The following is a 19,042-nucleotide window of genomic DNA, read 5'->3' as shown; positions in this document are numbered from 1 at the left end:
TGTCCATTCCTTCAAGAGGTCTCAAATAGGTTACAATGGGATATTTTAAAATTAAACTTTCCCAAATTTATATTTTAGGCCTTTAAGCTTTAAGAGGGTGTGGTATAATAGAAACACCTATTTGATCTTCGACTTCCACTGGGACCAACCATCTTTTGTTCCTTTTCCTATTCATGGTCATTAGTCTCTCATGCCCTCATTTCTGTCATTCAGCTTAAATTCCATGGTCAGTCTTTATAATTACCCTCTTACCTGCACCTTCAACTCCCCAACCCCGTTTTCTTTGTCATACTCACTTTGTAAAACCCCAGCCCTGGTTAAATTCAACTCTCTTCCTTTTCTGGGCCTGAACCCAGCAGCTGAATTGGCTAGAGACAGACAACCTGCTGACGGGTCTCACTTTAAACTCAGGACCACAGATCTCAAGTGGGGCCCTTAACACTGCCGGACAATCACGCTACACTTCCCTTGTCCATCTGCTCTCCCACTGCTCCTGGCCACTGCCTCGTACCTTGTCCTTACTCCTCAGACCTCCAAGCAGCTTCTCCCCATCCTCAGTCTCTTGCTTCCTAGTACTTTACCAAGAAGGGAAGCAATCACAAAAGAGTTCCTACAGGCTCCCATCCATCCATCCACAGATATGGATATAGATATATGGTATGCATGTATGTATGTATGTATGTATGTATGTATGTATCCACCAGCATTAGCATCTGCTCCCTGCCCTCCTGCCTGCTGCTCAGATGAACTACCTGAGGCTCACCTTTTGCCTGCTCAAGGACATTGCTTTAGGAATTCTCACTCTCACTCTTACACAATCAGCTTCTCCTCTACTGGATCATCTCCATTAATGAAGAAATAAGTGATGAGTCTCCCATCTTAAAAAATCTTCTCTCCAGCTAGCATCCCATTTCTGTTTCCCTTTACATTAAAACTCCTTGAACAAGTTGTTTGGATTGCTGTCTCCAAGGCCTTTTCTCCCATTCTCTTCTACCCCACTCCAAAGAGGCCTCCATCTCCATTGCTCCATTGAAACTGCTCTTGTCAATGTCACCAATAACCTTCATTCTTCATTCTTTCCTACTGGAAATGCTTTGTGAAGTTGGTACCCAGGACACAACATTCTGTTGTTTTCCTTCTGTCTCACTGTTGCTCCCTCTCAGTCTCAGTCACTGGTTCCTACCCTCCTGCTGACCTCTTAATGTTGGAAAGAACAAACTGCAGTCCTTGGACCTCTTCTCTCCCCCTGAATCCTGTATTTATCTCATCTAGTCTCATGGTTCTAAAGATTACATGTCAGAGTATGTTGATGATTCCTAGATTCCTATGTCTACCGCAGACCTCTCTCCTGAACTCTGGACTCATATTCAACTGCCCACTCAACATTTTCATTTCTATATTGATTAGGCAACTCAAATGTCTTACATCCAAAAGTGATGTTCTGATCTTCTCCGAAAGAACTTCTGCACCCACAATCTTCCCCCATGGATGAAAACTCCATCCTTCCATTTACCCAGAATCATCTTTGACTTGACTTTCCTCTTTTCTCTCATTGCCAATCTGGAAGTCCCAAGAGATCTACCTTCAAAATAGACCTGGAATCTGGTATCTTCTGTCAATATTCACCGTTACCATCCTGGCCCCAGCCACCATCAACCCGTTTTTTCTTTTTAATCATGGTAAAGTACATATAACATAAAATTTGCCTTTACTGATATTCAGCACATTCACAGTGTTGGGCAACGACTGTCACTATCTATTTCTAGAGCACTTTCAGGACTCCGAAGGGAAAGCCCAATCTCATTAAGCAGCTGCTCTCCCCCCCCACCCCCCACCCCCCACCCTCAGCCCTGGCGACCACTACTAGTCGGCTCTGTCTCCATGGCACCGTCAGCTTCTGACTGGGATCACTGTGAACCTTCCCACTTGTCTCCTCACCTCCTTATTTGCCTCCATCCATCATTACAGTGTTCAAAAAATGAAACAGGTCACATCAAAGATTAGCTCGAAACCTCCACCAACGTCTCATTTCACTCAGAGGAAAAGCCAGAGGCCTTCACAGTGGCCTCCAGGGCCCTCTATCTTTGACCCCATGTTGTCTCTCCGATATCTGCGCTCACCCCAGCCCTCACTCTTCCCCAGCTACGCTGGCCTCCTTGTGATCCCTCGAACATACCAAACACGCTCCTTCCTCAGGCTTGCACCCTATGTTCCCTCTTTTTAGAACACCCTTCCCCAGACCTGCAGAGTTCCCGACCTCATCTTATCAGCTGACAACTATGACTCCACCCCATCCTGGCACTCATAATTCCCCTTATTCTGCTTTGTACAATTTACCTTTATAAGTCAAGTACGTAAGTAAACATATAAGTAGATGAATTATATATAAGCCTTATTTTATTTATGGTCTGCGTGCCTCACTCCCCTGCCAGAATGAAAACTCCCTAGGCCAGACATCTGTCTGTTTTATTCAAGCTTATCCCCCAGTGCCTAGAACAGTGCCTGACACAGTTGGTAAAATCTGTTGAATGAACGTGGGATGGAAGAGCAGAAGGGCAGAGTGGGTTGCTGCTGCCCTTCCCTGACCAACTCTCTCTCACCTATGGTAGCCTTGGTGGATGGAAGGGGTGGCCATGCCGTGGACCATATGGACTCACTGGTCAAGGAAAGCACTACCCAAAGGTCTCGCACTAGGGATTATTGGGGGAGGCGGCAGATGGGACCTCCCTCTCTCACCTCTGACACAACCCTACACCATCTTTCCATTCTGTGGACAGGCTTCCGCAGGTCTCCTCCATACCTGTTGTTGTCCACGTAGCGAATCAGCATGGGGTAAAAGGCGTAGAGATCTCGGCAGAGGACTGCGAACTCATCCAGGATGAGGAGCTCTGCCTCCTGAGTGTCCCCTTTGCTGTCAGCTTTCAGCTGCTCCTCCTCCTGCACAGTCTTGACAGCCTTCTTCTTCAGCTTCTCCAGAGTTGGGATGAAGTGGCTTCTCAGCAGGTCAGGCCTGGCCTTGCTGATGATTGGCTGAGCGTACACTGCATGTGCAAACAAAGGGCCTCCCCCTCATTTCACGTATTATAACAATTGATAAAAGGAAAGAAGTGATACTGAAAGCTCAGACTGTGGAAACCCCTCACGTCGGGTTGGCCTCTGCTCCTTGCTCCCTTCCTTAATCTCACTTGGGACTTCTCTCTCATGAAGCCACCGTCGGGGAACTGGAGCTACAGGAGAAGGTCCCCGATTCCTGTTCTGCTCCTCCAGGCCACGGAGAGCCCCTGACACCCCTGAAATCCTCATGCATGCATGACATTTGCCATACCTCTTAGCTCTTTGAAATGACTATCTTGTATTATTTTATAGTACGTTTGCACTGGTTTTGGCTCACTGGCTAGATTATCAATTTATTGCAAGATGCCTTTTGTTCAAGACGACCAGCTCTGTGCTGAGTCAGGAGTAGGCACTCAACACTTTGCTTTCTGGTTATTTTACAGAAAAATCTATTGTTAAAAGCACATGAACCCAATCACATTTCTTACCCCCAACAGTCTACATCCTAGCACTTTTTCTTTGTAATCTCATTTTGCCTTACTCTTTACTGTTATAAAAAAGACTGTTAGAAACAGAAGGTAAATGCTGAGATGCACTAACCAAGAAGTGGTAACTTAGTGCCATCATGGCTTGCTTTTCACACCCCGATCCTCACGAAGGCCACCTCTGATTTTTTTTAACTTTTATTTATTTTAAGTGTATTTTTCCAAGATCCATCAGCTCTAAGTCAAGTAGTTGTTTCAATCTAGTTGTGGAGGGCGCAGCTCACAGTGGCCCATATGGGATCGAACTGGCAACCTTATTGTTAAGAGCACTGCGCTCTAACCAACTGAGCTAACAGGCTGCCCCAGGCACCTCTGCTTTTGACCTGTAATCAGAATGGCTATTCCATATGTCGGTGATTTTGGGTTGCTATTTAAGTTCAACGTTGTTTAGGCACCAGGACTTAAGTGGCCTGACTGGGATGTGGATTTACCTGTGGAATAAAAGGCCAGTTCCCGTCAGTGCCCCTCATGCAGTGACATCTTCCCTCTCTGCACCTCTAGGGAGCTAAGGGAACTGATCGTTTGATCTTCTTCCTTCCCTTAATCCAGAGTTACACATTAGAACTCCTCAACAAATTGCCTTGGGGGAAACAATATCCTTGGGCCAACAGGTAAGAAAGGAAGAGCATCTCTGTCATGTTCTCAGGGGCCTATCTATGGATTATCTAGCAGCCATCAGCGCCCAGAATATTTATAATTTTGATCTCAGTTCATTTCTGGGAAAGGAAGAAGGTAGGAACTTTTCTTCCTTGGTCTTGCAGAGAAACACGACTCATTGGACCAGGAGGGGAAATCCCCAGAGTTGTGCTGATAGTACCCTTTGGCCCAGCCACTGTGTGTCATGTGTGGTCCATCGAGGAGACGATACTGGTGCAGCTATTATGGTGGAGTCCTCTATCTAAACAGTAGGTCCATCAATTGCAATGACTTTGCCTTAGCTTCTATGTCCTCAGCCTCTACGTTGACACAGAGGGCACTAAATAGTCATGGTTTCCTGACTGTGGAAATAATGGTTATTCATTTTCCAAGCCTTTCCTTTTTTGAAGTTGCTTCAGGAACACAAAATCAGCTAGCAACATTCATTAAGAGCCTACTGCATGCAATGAGTCCCAGAGAAATATAATACCCCCTAACACCCCTCCAAAAATACCTCACGAAGTGATACTATTGTGAACCTAAGTTAGAGAGTTTAAGAAAGCAGGAAATGAAACACAGATGCTAAGAACTTCCAGTAGAGCCCGGATGAGAGTGAGTTTTCTACATGTGGAGAACACACAGGATCACTTACCAGGAAAGTATGGACAATTGTTACTGTAAGAGCAAATGGGATTCTTAAGTACCAAAGGCAAATATAGCAATGATTGTCTGAGTTAGTTAGAGTTTATCAAGAAGGGCTTCCTGGAGGTCTGAGGGGCCTGGAAAGCTGGGGCGTGGGGCAGGAGCATTTGCTCCAAGGAGCTCCACAAGGGAATAAGTGAATTCATTTTACTGTTAAGTAACTAAGGAGTGTAGAGGGAAATAGTGTAAAGATAGACTAAGAGGTGAAAAGAGAATCTAGGTTTCTTGGTCACTGAGCCAGGGCCAAGGGAGAAAAGGCATCTATGGTACCTGCAATGCGTTTCATCCAGGAGGCCTCGTCGATGCCCAGGTTGTTGTTGATGATTTTCAGAATGTTGCCCAAGATGACACTGAGGTGTTCAGAGGTGACCTGGGTGCACCAGGGCCCGGCGCTGGGCGGCAGGTGCTCGGGCCCTCGCTCCCACCAGTAGGACAGGTAGTTGCAGAGCATGGGCAAGATCACCTCGATGATGTGGGGCATCTCCGTGTACCGGGCCCCCGACTCGGCCAGGTCGTTGATTTCCTTCATCAGGGCTTCCAGCTGGGGGAGGTCAGGACACATCTCGTCCACTGTGTCTGGCATCCCCAGAACTGACCAAGAGGAAGAATAAAGAGACAGTAATTCAAAAGCACACATGATGCGACTTCTTACCCTGCCCTGCCCTTCCTTTGGTCTTTCCACGGAAGTTCCCAGCCCAGAGCCTCGCATGAGTGAGCACTGGACGTGGAGGAGCTTCTGTCTTCAGCTGTCTGCCGGAAGACTGCAGCCTCCAGAGGCTGGGTTCTCCTCCCAGCTGTCACACTCAGGGTGCAACACTTAAACATAAGGTAAAGGGAGCACAACAGAGGCATGGCTGAGAGATATTTCATAAGACTTCTCTGTGATAAAGCCAGTCTGTGCACTTCTCCCTCTTGGCCTGAGTGCATGCACTGCAGGAATGGCAGTACTAGGAGGAGAAGAGCAACTCATCAGTGTATAGTTGCCAGCTTGTGGTTCAATCACCTGGATTATACCTGTACTGTTTAGAAAAGAAAAAAGAAACCTCTCTCCTCACGTATTCTTTCAGCTGGACCAGAGACAACAATACTGTCCATCCAATTGAAATCTGGGGGAAAAACATCGTAGTGAGTGAGCCCATCTTGTCCTCATACAGAATGACTGAGGTCATTTCACTGAACAAGGACAGAGAGAATGAAGCGGCAATAGACAGAGTTCAACATTAAAGGTTGTCAGATACAAGAATAGCAAACAGAAGAAGCCAGGGGCTAGCTGTTCTGTTCTCCTTAAGGTTAAGGACACTTTTTCACTTAAGCCTGGAGGAGAGACCAGAAGCGTCCTAAGGTTCTAATGGGTAAGAAGATAACAAGGGCTCTGAGCAGAAAGAAGCACAAGCCCAAAGCTCTGAGCTGCACCCATTGATCTCACTGCCCCCCACCCACCCCAGAGTCCACCGGGGTCCAGGAGACCGACTCCACCCAAAGGCCAAACTTCTCACACTGGTGCCAAAGCACCAGGCACCACAGCCAAAGGAAAATATGGAGCATTCTTCCAGAATATCAGTTCCACTAGAAGATCTGAGGAAATTATTTTTGATACTAAAAGTGAAATGTAAAGTTCCTATAAATTTCAAAGGATAAAGCAGAAGACTTCAAATAGATTTTATGTTTAGTGAAGTCAGTTATGTCTGCAGGCCCTTTGACATTGGGGTTACAGCTGGCTTGAAGTCTCCTTCAGATTTTAGGTCCATAGGACTAAAATGAAAAAGAGGCCACAGCAAATTCTTCGGCCATTAGAAATATTGGCCAATTGAAAGGGGCTGCTTTGATTTCTTTCATGATTGTACTGCCTGGAGCAGAGATACAGAATGATCCTGGCTATGTGGAGACAATGAGTCTGTATTGAGACCAGTGGTTCTACTGGATGGCAGCTTGCAACACGAGGGCCCAGGAGGAGCTCCCTGCTGTGGAGCAGCCCCCCTGAGGTCCTAACATCCTCTCCCTGCTGATGACTTTCTGTTATTATCGTGACCCTTTGGCAAGTAGAAGGCTAGAGAGCTCTCTTCCTGGGAAGTCAAGAATAGACCAATGTCCTTTAAAATTTAGACAATTCGAAAGGATTCATAGCAAAGAAGCCAAAGAACACTGAATTCCCATGATTTATAGCAGAAGGGAATTATACAGGTCAGACCTGGTCCCCAACCAATGCTGGTCATGTGCCCAGAACAAGTCTAGCCTGTACCTTGCAGCAGAGTAACAACAATCATGGGTGGCATCAATGTGGGGGCCTGGGGGGACTCTTCCAACAAAGTAATTTTACACAAACAGTATCAGATCGGTAGAGACAGAGAAGTCAGTCTTTCTACCTTCAAGCTCTGCATACAGAACAATGCCAACCACCACAGATACAAATGAAGTTTACAATTGTTTGCTGTACAATAAATGGGAAGGCTTGGGGATATCTGTGTGTGTGTGTGTGTGTGTGTGTGTGTGTGTGTGTGTGTTCAATGTCACACAGACAATACATCATCATGGAAACTTTTTTTTTCCTACAAGAAAAACATAGAGTTGCTACTGAGGTTGTTGAACTGGAGTCATTATATTGACTTTTAAAAGTTATTTATATATAATCGGTCTTTGAGTGGAAGAAACATTTATGATTCAGATGGTATTTTTGTTCTTCTAATGCCACGTAAGAAAACCACAGAATAAATGCGGCTGAGTTACCTCCCTGAAATACAGCCTCAGCTGGGTCTTATCAGAATCAGACACAAGACTGTTCCGGGGCATTCTTAGAACATACTGTCCTTTCGTCTTCTAGATCAATGGCTCTCATAGCGAAGTAGTGGCAGAATCACCTGGAAACTTGTTAGGACCTTCTAAATCTGGACCTACTGAATTAGAAATTCTAGCAGCTCTGGTAGGACTCAGCAATCTTTATTCTAACAAGATTTCTGAGTGATTCTGATGTATGCCAGAGTTTGAGAACAACTGAGTAAATTCTAAAGTTGTATTTTCTTCACTAAGCAGTTCTTCTCTCAAGAAGATGGTGCCAGAGAGCACCACCTCTTTGCAGGAAAGGCAGAGAGCTTACTGGGAACTAGCCCTCCTTTCTCTCTGGTTGATTATTCTAGGAGGGGTTTCAAAGGTAAACTGGCTGGTGACTAGGATGTTTTGGCCAACCTAATTACTCTGATTAATAGACCACTGTCACATATCACCAAAGATTTTATCTAGTTTAAATGACTGACATATACCAGCATTAAACCTTTTCTAGCCATATATGAATAATTTTTGGATGAGTCAGAAAATGCTCCAGGATCTTATAGGATTGAAGAGTTACTAATCTGAGTTACTGCTGGCAAAACACCAACTGTCAATTAATAGAGATGTCTAATTGACTGAAGCCTTCATAAATCAGTTCATATTGTATTTCCAAACCAAAGACTCACATCACTTGTCTCTCTATACAGCCCTGACTCTCTGTGATCCCTTCGGCCATCCACTTTGTGTAATGAATGGAGTCTACCTTCTTAGAGTCCATCGAGCCATCAGTGAGTTATTCTCTGGCTCCAGGCTAACCCGGTTATCCCAGAATACATGTTCATGGACACTTTACTTTTCAAGAGCCATACACATGATCGGAATTCATTCTTTGTTGATTAACTGAATGATACAAAACGTGGGCTCAGGGCACTTGGGCACTGAGCCCCACAGCATGTCACTGATGAATGAAGAACTATGTCGTCTCTGATCATATCCTTGTCTCTTTTCTTCTTTCCGAGTATGCAAGGATTTTTCTATTTATGAGCATGTCTTATTAAATCGATGTAAAGGAATGTAAAATAAAAAGGAACATTTTTCACATAGTCCTTGAGAAGGGGAACAATGGGATAGTCATTCCCCTCTCCAACAAAGGCTACCTAGTGTTTTCTCCGTCTGTCTTTGTCGAGTTCTCGTTTTGCCTACTGCTGTACCTCTATGAGCCCAAGAGCAGAGGAGGCCTCTCTCATTCCCAAGCTGTAGCTCTACACATTGCGATACAGAGACAGTATTTCTTGAATCACAGTTGGAGCAGAATGAATATATAAACATCCAGCACAGTCACGACTGGGCCCATGTCCCTTTGGAGATGGGGAGTAACACTTGGGCTGGCATTTGCCTTCAGATGTCACAGCCCTTTCTCAATGCTACCAAAGCTTGTTCGGATGCTCAGCTCCTACTCAGCTGCAAGATGTGACTCATTTGGAATCATGAGAGAGTGGGAAAAAAGCAAGGTTGGAAATATATTTTTGCTAGTCCAAGAAGGAGGAGAAAGGTTGAGATGAGGCTGAGAAGTTGGGGAATTAATTTAGAGACTGCATATAAGACTTTGGAAAGTGGAGGCATCTCAACAAAGTTTGTCTGAATTAGCTCTGAGAACACTAGTCTACTATATTCTAGCTCGGGAAAAGAATTTTATGAAGCGGACTTGTCTAAATTATCCTAGTGATCACTTCTGGGGACAATGTGCTTCTTTTATCTGAAGTAACAGAAGCAAATGGAAATAAGCTTAGCACTCTGCATTCTTAGATGGAAAGCACGGTAACAACATGTAACATTAATATAGGGAAGAAGCATGAGGATTATTTTTACAGAAAAAGAAACTAAGACGTTGGATTCCAAGTCTGCTGCCTACGTGCCCCAAGACACAGAACTCAGGCAGACGTTAATCAATGGTACAGACTAGAGATCCCATTAGAACCATAATGTAGTGAAGACTCCGGAAAGAAAACACAGGTTGTGCTTTACAAGAGTTAAAAACAAACTTGCCCTTATTCTTCTTGCAGCTTACTGAAGTTAAAGATAAACTCACCATTGTTCTTCTCTCCTCCTTTCCCCCCATACCAGTGAATTTTCTATAGAAGCAGAGAACACATATAACCTTAGCCTGGGGGTTGGAGGGAGTCTCTCTTCCACTAGCGATTAGAGACCACCACTCTGTTTATGGAGTGGCCTTTGTTTTCTTAGTTACTCTCTGCTAAATAAACTTACTTTTACTTTAAATTCTAGATCAGCTCATGCTTGAATTCTATCCTACGCTAAGCCAAGGACCCTTTTTCTTGTAATAGCGTGAACCCTTATGCTCTCAGAATTCTCTCCCTTAGGATCTCACAACAGTTTGAAAAGGGCGCTTGAATTAAATGGAATTGCAATGCAGTCTAGTCATCTACTGGTATGACCTATTCATATTTTTAAGGAAATACTGGTTCTGAATAAGATGGTTCTGGTTTGAAACAGTTTACTATGTTTTTACAAATTTTTTCTTAATATCGATTAGACCACAGTGTGGAAATTTTTGCTTCGTGTTACATCAAATTATTGCAGTTGAAGTCCAAGCTGATTAAAGGTTCCTGCTTGAAGCTCATCTATTCTACCGCCCTTCAGTAGGATCACAATTCATCCACATATGAGGACTTCCACCCTCCAGAAGCAGGTTTACCACCTGCCTTGGATTCCAGTTCTAAGTTATTCTAGAATATGGGAGGAAAACCTTTTCTGTAAAGGGCCAGACAGTAAATATTTGACAAGCTGCAGCCAGGCAGTCTTTGCCACTACTACTCAGCTTTGCAGTGGGAGGGCTGCAGCACGTGCCACTCCAAAATAGGCCTCTTTGGCATTAAGGATTATTTTGAGCTGATTATTTTTAAGAAACTGCACAATGAGAAGCTCTGGAAAAAAAAGAAGAAGTTACCCTTTTGTCAGGGAAACCTACATTTAGAAAATAAAGTTGCATTAGAATGGGGCGAGGTGGGGAACTACCCAGAAGAGAGCTATTACCAAACATAACTTTTTCATCTGAGAGACATGTGCATGGCAGGACAACCTTTGTCTATAAACCTTTCTTCTTCTCTCCTTCCTGTGATTGCCTTCCTTCCTTTTGAAGCCCCAGACTCCCACCCCTTTCCTTAGCTCAAGATGGCATACAAGGCTCAATCCCCTGGCCACCTGAGTCTCATATCTTTGAGGGGTTTCTGGACGCACCCTCAAAGTGTGTAATCACGTGTGTATGTGATTAAAATAGTTTTAATTATCTCCTGTTAATCTGTCTTTTCTACAGGGGAGTTTCAGCCAAGAACAATGACTTTCCTCCACAACATAGTGCTAAAGCAGCCACAGACAACAAGTCAATAAGTGGGTGTGACCAAGTTCCAGTAAGACGTTATTTACCAAAACAGGCAGTGCGCCCAATTTGGCTCATGGTCATAATTTGCCTAGAATTTAGTGCATCAATGCTCTGGTTAAATTTTGTTTCTTGCATGATGTCAGTTCCCTGCGGTGTTTTTCCATGCTTTGTTTTCCCATCAAGATGGAGAACATGTGTTCCTCCTCCTTGGAAAGTGTCTCCTTGGACTGGAAGAGTATAATTAGGTTATTCGTGCAGATGTGCCCCTTCTGTTGACACTGCGGAGAGGAGCTGTGAACAAGTCGCCACATTTCCAGGTGCAGGAGGAGAACTGAGATCCAGGCAGACAAGACAACCTGAGGTTTTCGGATGGAAGGGATTTAGAAATTAACTATGTTGTCTCCTCATTTTATATGGGAGGAAACCAAAGTCTAACGATAATAAAGGACTCGCCCATATCTAATATTCCAGTATGAAGGACACATGCAACACAGGCCCAGCTCTGGCCTCCCTCTCAGACCGTAAACCATTAGTGTGCAGGGCTGCTGCTCCCTGCCTGCGTGGCCTTCCTTCCTGGCTGCTCTCCTCTCTGCACATGGGTTGATGACCTCTGTGGGAAGATACTTACTAGATCTCTCCCTGGGGGTTTTGGTGTTGAAGACTGAGAGTGGATTGTAGCGGTTAAGGGTGGGCTCCAGGAACGCCACCGGGATGGCAGCTGCCAGTGAAGCCAGACATTCTCCAAGGGCAGGACGTTGTCTAGAAACAAAGAAGTGCATTTAGAAGTGGCAGGCCAGGCCCCTCTCCCAGGATGTCTCAGACCACTTCCCCTTAAATTACTCCACTGGACATGCCTGGGCACTGGGCTCAGCAAGGTTGCATGCACTTGTCCCCCCGCTCTCCCATCTTTCACTGAACACTAACCAATGGTTTGCGATGGTCTCATTACTTGGAAGCTAGTTCTTAACTGGCTAAGGTGATGTAATACAATATGTTGATTTGTTCCTCGCTCCAGTGTGTCTGAAAGCAAGTTTTTCTGGCATCCAAATTGAATTTGATCCTCATTGTTCTCAAAATGTTTTGAAATCTTGTGTGTAATTTCTCTGTATCTATTCCCTGCTATGGACGGAGCCTGTGTTCACCAGTGGGAACAGTAGATAATGGGCCAAAAGCATCAATTAGACACCAAACAAAAGACCTGTCTTGCAATAGAAACAATAGGCTTTAAAGCACATTGCTTGATTTAGAAGAAAGACCTCTGACACCTGTTATTTCTCTCTCTTACTTTCACAAATATTTGAGTGTCCACTATATATTAAGCTCTGGATTTTAAGTCTTTCTGTGAGACAAGCAACCAAACAAAAACAAATGCTTGGGACTCCTAGATGAGATTTCTAGGTCTCTACGTGGGCGGATTTGTGCTCTCTTGGGGGGATAACCAAGTCTACAAGCATATGTGATAGGAACCAGCTACTGGCTGGCCAAAGTGGAGCTAGTACTGAAATAACACTGCCCCCTTCCAGACCTGGGCTTAGCCCTGAAGTTGTACTGCCCAACCCAGCAGGTCCTTTCTGCTAGTGAGACAAAGCAGAGATAGTGCTGGCTTGCGGGCGCCGGATGGGGGCTGATATCTGTTGTTTTCTGAGGAATGAGAGATCAGAACCATCTACTTTTCACCCATCAATATCTTCTGCCCACCATCCACTGGCATCCAATCATGGACAGGTTACACACCTGTCTGTGAGTTACATATGTGATGTCAGTTCCCAAATAAGGGGAAAATTTTCTTCAAAGAAATACTGTGAGTCCTTTGTTAGCCCAGGGTATAAAGATAATTAGTGGAAAATGTAGACAATAGGTCTATAATTAAGAATTGGAAGGGCTTACAGTGTTCAAGCCCATCTTGCTTGCCTTCCTCTGTGACTGGTTAACTCAAATTGAGCACTGGTCTGTGCGTACGAAGCCCACTAGCACGATCCCCGGAAGCCGAGGGTATCAGGCTGCATCTCTGGGGATGTTACAGAACCATCATGGAGAAAACTGGCAGCAAGAGAGGGTGCACTTGGGGCCAAGAGTAATTGCTTATCCCACTACTGCAATTCTGTGGAAACAGAAAGGCATTCCACCCTCAGGGTTCCCCCTTCTGCTTGCGCCAAAACCTGCACCCAAGACTGTATTAATTGCCCTTCACTATGACAGCAGCCAACACATCCGCCAGCACAAAGCAGCCAGAATGTCAAAACCGTAGGGTCTCTGGAGGTGGATAACAAGCATTTACTCTACGGTGGCGGGTGAGTAGGGGAGCCACTGTTTCCTGAGGAGTCAGGGAGCAGGGATACGGAGACCAGGGCTACTCTCTGGGAAGCTCTGGCAGTGGTTGCTTCACTTCCGAGCAGACCCTAGGACAGTCCAGTTTCCCTCACCGTGCACTCCTTCTCCCCACCTTTTCTTCCCCATGACTTCCCTTCTTTGCGAAGCTCAAGGTGGTAGAAAAGCCTAAGAAGAGGGGTATCGTTTTAACCTCAGACCTGAATGACCAACACCCTCAGTGACAGTTGAGGAGAGTGAGGGCCTGTGTATATCACTACAAAAGGCTGGTTTGTTCGGTCAAATCTCACAGCCACAGCGGTCAATGAGAAGAAATACCGTATCTCTTCTCAGTCTTGCCTTTTGAGGAGGAGCAGGAAATAAGGAGCTAAATTGTGAAGGGGAAAGAAATGCCATAGGGAGAGAATCGATTAAAAAAAAATCTGGGTGACAATCAGGGAGGACAAGGGGCAATATCAAATGTAAGCATATTTCAGTTGGCCCAGGGAGGTGAACCTGTGAAACGGTGGGTCCTGTGTTGTTTTGGTGCAAATAGACCTTTTATTCCTCTCTTTCCCTTGCTGTCACTGAAATTGAAGTCATGATCTCATGACATGGGATTTCTAGAAAGTTAGTCTGATACAAAGGCAGTCCTTGGGACAAAAGATAGTTCTCCAGTGCTGCACTGACGCGTGTCCCTGTTCTCCCCGATACTAATTACTGAGAATCCTGAGTCTCTACAAGCTCCTGACAGGGCATTTTCGAGTGTGGAGTGTACAACGGTGCTAATTAGCCACTGGGCCAATAGGGATAAAAACAACAGTTCTCTCGGCCTCTCTCTTTAATGTACTGTAAAAGTAAAGCCCTGTGGTCTGCCAATGAATGCTCCTGGCTGTGAAATACCAGAGTGAATGACCTTGGCCTCCAGGCCCTAGAGAGATTGAGCTGGACAAAAGCCTGTTGTTATCATGCTTCTCTGGTCATTACTGCTGCCCAGGGGCAGTGTGGGTGTGGATCACTCCCAGCAGCCCCACAGTGACCAAAGGATCTTGTTGAACACTTTATCACTGGATATGGAAATTGGTTCTTCTTCCCCCCTCAGTTCCGACTGCCTAGTACAGACTCCCCCTCCACCCCCCATGTAATAGCACCTGGTCAATGGTGAGAGATTGAAGGAACTTCAATTTGTACTTGTTTGGTTCAATTTGTCTTTCAGTTTGTTACTTCCTAAGTCATTCTCTGAATTTTATTTCATGGATCGGGGGCTCCTGTGTCACAAATGTTTATTGCCAGGGACATAGGCAGAGACAAACTCATCGTTGTAATAATAATTATGCCTTGCGCACATCTGGAGCTTTGCAATTTTGAAAGTTCCTTCACCTATATTCCAGAGAATGCTAAGAGAGGTAACAACAGGGCAGCAGAGGGCCAGAGAGGGTGTGCTGGGCATGGTTCTACAAAGCAATTCTAGCAATCGCAGGGGTTTAGGGAAAGTGTGAAATGTTCTATCAGAAACAATAGGTCAAAGGGGACAGGACAGGAAGGAAGAAATAAATCTCTCTAAAGTATGAAGGGGAAAACACAGTTTTCATTTGAAATAAAATGGAGATTCAATGCTCAATGTAATCAATTTCAAAACTTAGCTTTCTTTTTTTTTTTAAAGATTTTCTTGGGGAAGGGGAACAAGTGTGTACTTCCAGGATTTTTCTCCAAGTCAAGTTGTTGTCCTTTCAATTTTAGTTATGGAGGGTGCAGCTTAGTTCCAGGTCCAGTTGCTAGTTGCAGGGGGCGCAGCCCACCATCCCTTGCGGGAGTCGAAACCGGCAACCTTGTGGTTGAGAGGACACGCTCCAACCAACTGAGCCATCTGGGAGCTCACTGGCAGCTCAGCTCAAGGCAGCTCAGCTCAAGGTGCCTTGTACAATCTTAGTTGCAGGGGGCGGAGCCCACCATCCCTTGCGGGACTCGAGGAATTGAACTGGCAACCTTGTGGTTGAGAGCCCACTGGCCCATGTGGGAATCGAACTGGCAGCCTTCGGAGTTAGGAGCACGGAGCTCTAACCACCTGAGCCACCGGGCTGGCCCCCAAACTTAGCTTTCTTGACAAACCCCCATCAAATGCTCTATCAATTAATTAAAGTATCTTCATATTAAAGAATGTGAATATTCTCCATGGTTAAATGCATAAAAGCCTTTACCCTTCTCTGAAATTTTGTATCTGAAAACTCCGCTTGTTAATGAACTTCTCGGTATTGTCTCAATTAAAAAATATTCTAAAAGACAGGACTCTAGAATGTTTCAATGCCTTTTTCCTCCTACAGTCAACCCAACCACTGAGGTGTCTGTGGTCTTTTCTATTCATAGTGCACATTCAAGCTATAGCTGGAAACCAAAGATTTAGTGGTTTCCTTGCAACCCTACAGACAGTCATTAGTCAAAGAAACTTCAGTAAAAAGTGGTAGAGAAACCATGGGTGTTACTCTTATGTCCTCCCTAAAACGCACAAGAATTGGGGGGAAATTGTAAGAAATTTAGATCTAAGCTGAATTAGAAACTGTGATAACTTCAAACCACAAAGTATGAACCAAGTCAAGTGACAATGCTGAAACTGAAACACACTTTCCAGACTTAGAGCAGAGTGTAGAAATTTCTGGAAGTAAACATGGAGATTTTTGAGGAGCCCGGAATATCAGGTTTTGCTTGAAACAATGAGGATTAAGGGTGTGAGTAGGCCCTGCGAGAACAGTTGGACATGTGTATGGGGCCCAGGTTACAAGTTGCAGAGCGGCAGACAGGACCAGAGTAGGTGTACGTGCCATCTGCCATGATTCTGACCTGCACTCCTAGCCTGGAGAAACCACTGGAGGTAAGGTGGAGTGGAAGAGAAAGAAGTAACCTGTTTTGTAGCTGCTGACCTAGGTCATCTAAAGTAGAGAACAAACATACATTAACTTACTAAGCAAAAGTCCTGTGACCATAGGATGCACTAAAGAATTTCATCAACTTCTCACCTGGGCCAGCTGCCTGCTTTTGTGGAGGACACCCAAGGCTAAGGGTGGATGCACTCCTAGGGCTAAAGGCACTGCTGATTTAGTGAGAAAGAGTTAGTTCTGATTCAGCTTCTTAGATATGAAGTTGTCTGATGTTTCATCCCTGTATAGTGTCCTCCACTTGAATACACACACGTGCACACACAGAGTCATACATGCATGCACGCATGCTACTTTCCCTTCTTGAGAAATAGAAGAGAAACATACCATGTTTCCCTGAAAATAAGACCTGGTCTAATATAATATAATGTAATATAATATAATACAATATACTACACTACACTACAATACAATACAATATAATGTAACCAGGTATTATATTAATTTTTGCTCCAAAAGATGTATTAGAGCTGATTGTCCGGCTAGGTCTTATTTTCAGGGAAACACAGTAGCTCAGAGGACGAATTATCTAGGAAACAAACAAACAAACCAGAAGCACTCTGTATACAGTCACAGATAATAAAACAAAAACAGTAACACGGAGAAAATTTGAGAAAAAGAATACAAACACAAAACAGAAAAGAAGAATTAGCCAAAAGTGATTAGAGAGAAAATGAGAGATGTAGAAGATTTAGGAAAAAGCCAATAAATACACATCATTTCCCTCTCTGAACAACAGATTGAAATAAAAAAGAAACTTCAACAACTATACCATAAAACAAAGATTCATTAAATAAAGTAAGACTTAATTCTGAAGACTGAGGGTGCACATTGTTTTGAAAAGAAGCCAAGGGAACTGATACAGACAAACAATCCTGGGACATAGTATAGTGACATTAATGAATTTTAAGACCAAAGAAAGAATCCAGTGAACAGACAGCTTCCCCCTTCCTACTGTAAAGTCATGTGAAAATGGAATAAATCACCTAGTCAATGGTATATATATTGTCAGAACACAAAGAAGCAAAGTTTTTATGCTTTTGAGGGAAGAAAATTATGACCCAAGGATTTTGTATTGTGGAAAATGTTCAGATATAAAATCAAGGGATGACATTCCAAAACATGCAAAGACTTAAGAGTGAGAGCACTTATAGAAAGAAATACTTAGTGATGAATCTGGTAAACTAAGATATAAATAAAAATAAAAATTTTGAAATGGGAAGGTCAGGATTCCAAAGAATTGGCTACATACTAAATCATGTAAACAACTCAGAGAATACTGGTTCTAGAATAGAATGTAAATATTTTAAGAAATTATAAAGCAAAAAAGGAAAGATACAAAGGTTAAGTAGCTAGGAATATAAGTATACTAAATTTGCTTATTCTTACATAGAGAATTAATGATTATTTTATCTAAAAGATGAATTTCAAAATGAGTTGTATGATAAAGAAATGCAGTTTTTAGCTTCATCCAAAAGACAGTGTTACAAAGCAATATTATGATACCACGTCTGTAAAAATGCAAAGATGTAGAAAACACCTGGAATGAAACAAACCAAACGGTTACTAGTGGCTTCCTTGGGGAATTGGATCCAGGGGTGTGTGTGGGGGGGTGGGGGGGTGGGGGGAGTGTGGTCTGGGATGAAGAAAACAGTAGGCTTTGAACTTTACATACTTCTGTACTGTTTGATTTTTTAATAAGTATATCTTATTAAAATATATACTTATCTTACTTTGCCAATACAAAAGAAAGAAAATAAACAAATAAAAGTCATTAATAGTGGCAGCATCACAACTCTAGGATTTAAAAATTTCAGTTCCTTCATTGCTTCCTTAACTGTCAGAGAGGCAATAGGGACAGCCTTGATCTAGGTGCTTCTTTCAACCTTGACTGCTGCTACAGAGTATAAGGCACTGGCCCCAGTGTTCACAATGTTATGGAGAGCAGATAGGCAATAAAACTGGAATGAATATATGAATAAAGCATAAAAAGGCATATGAAGAGCAGTCTTTTTCTGGTCTGACATTTCAGAGTTGACCTTTCTTTGGCTTTTTTCTTTCGTTTTTTTTTTTTAGCAAGAGAATAATGCATAAGTTTGAAAAAATATACAAAGAAACATACACATACAGAGAGATGTATGTGGATGTACACACATATAAACTGACACAACAAGATATTGAAAAAATATTCATATATGCTTAATGGAAGAAATGAATGAAAGACACCTTCCCTAAGTGAAATTCAGTATTAAATTAAAAACATTTTATTAATTCTCTTGTTGAGTTGGTATAAAATATGATTAAAAGTTTTGTCTGCCTGGTTCCGATTCCTAAATGACAAAGCTATTTATCCATATGTTATCTAAAATAATAAGGAAAGCTATGTAACTATAAGGAATTAAAATCATAATCAAAACACGTTAGTCATTAGGTCCTGTACTAACTTCTTGAATGCTGGAAGCTATTTCGAAGCTGTGATCATGAAGACAGACATTTTATCAACATTTTTTGGTTACTAGTACATAACTTCAAGTCATTAGTTCTTTAGTTCTTAAAGGAAGGAGCCAAAGTCTGTTTTTGCTTTATTGAGAAACTGCCATTAGAATTTATGCCTGTTTTGATGGGAAACAGGACTTATTGTTGGTTTGTTTGATAATCGCATCATAAACGGAGGAGGAACGCGGGGCATAGATGCCAAGGGATGT

The 19,042-nt window shown here is 43.4% G+C and overlaps 1 protein-coding gene across 1 annotated transcript in view; it reads right to left on the bottom strand.

The window, feature by feature from the left end:
- Positions 1-2,697: 2,697 nt before the first annotated feature.
- The window catches only part of LOC308497862 (ryanodine receptor 3), a gene marked incomplete at its 3' end in the record, with an annotated part of 275,261 nt that continues 258,916 nt past the window's right edge, over positions 2,698-19,042 (bottom strand). Inside the window, exons 64-66 of the mRNA XM_081048956.1 lie at positions 11,729-11,859; positions 5,208-5,528; positions 2,698-3,041 (exon numbers count right to left, since the gene is read on the bottom strand). Of these exons, the coding sequence (XP_080905082.1) occupies positions 2,698-3,041; positions 5,208-5,528; positions 11,729-11,859 (796 nt within the window). The remainder of the gene's footprint in view (positions 3,042-5,207; positions 5,529-11,728; positions 11,860-19,042) is intronic.

The sequence above is a fragment of the Rhinolophus hipposideros genome (assembly GCF_964194185.1).
Source record: "Rhinolophus hipposideros genome assembly, chromosome: 5".
Classification (NCBI taxonomy): Eukaryota; Metazoa; Chordata; class Mammalia; order Chiroptera; family Rhinolophidae; genus Rhinolophus; species Rhinolophus hipposideros.
The sequence above is the reverse complement of the archived record's forward strand: the minus strand, read 5'-3'. Positions and strand labels throughout refer to the sequence as shown.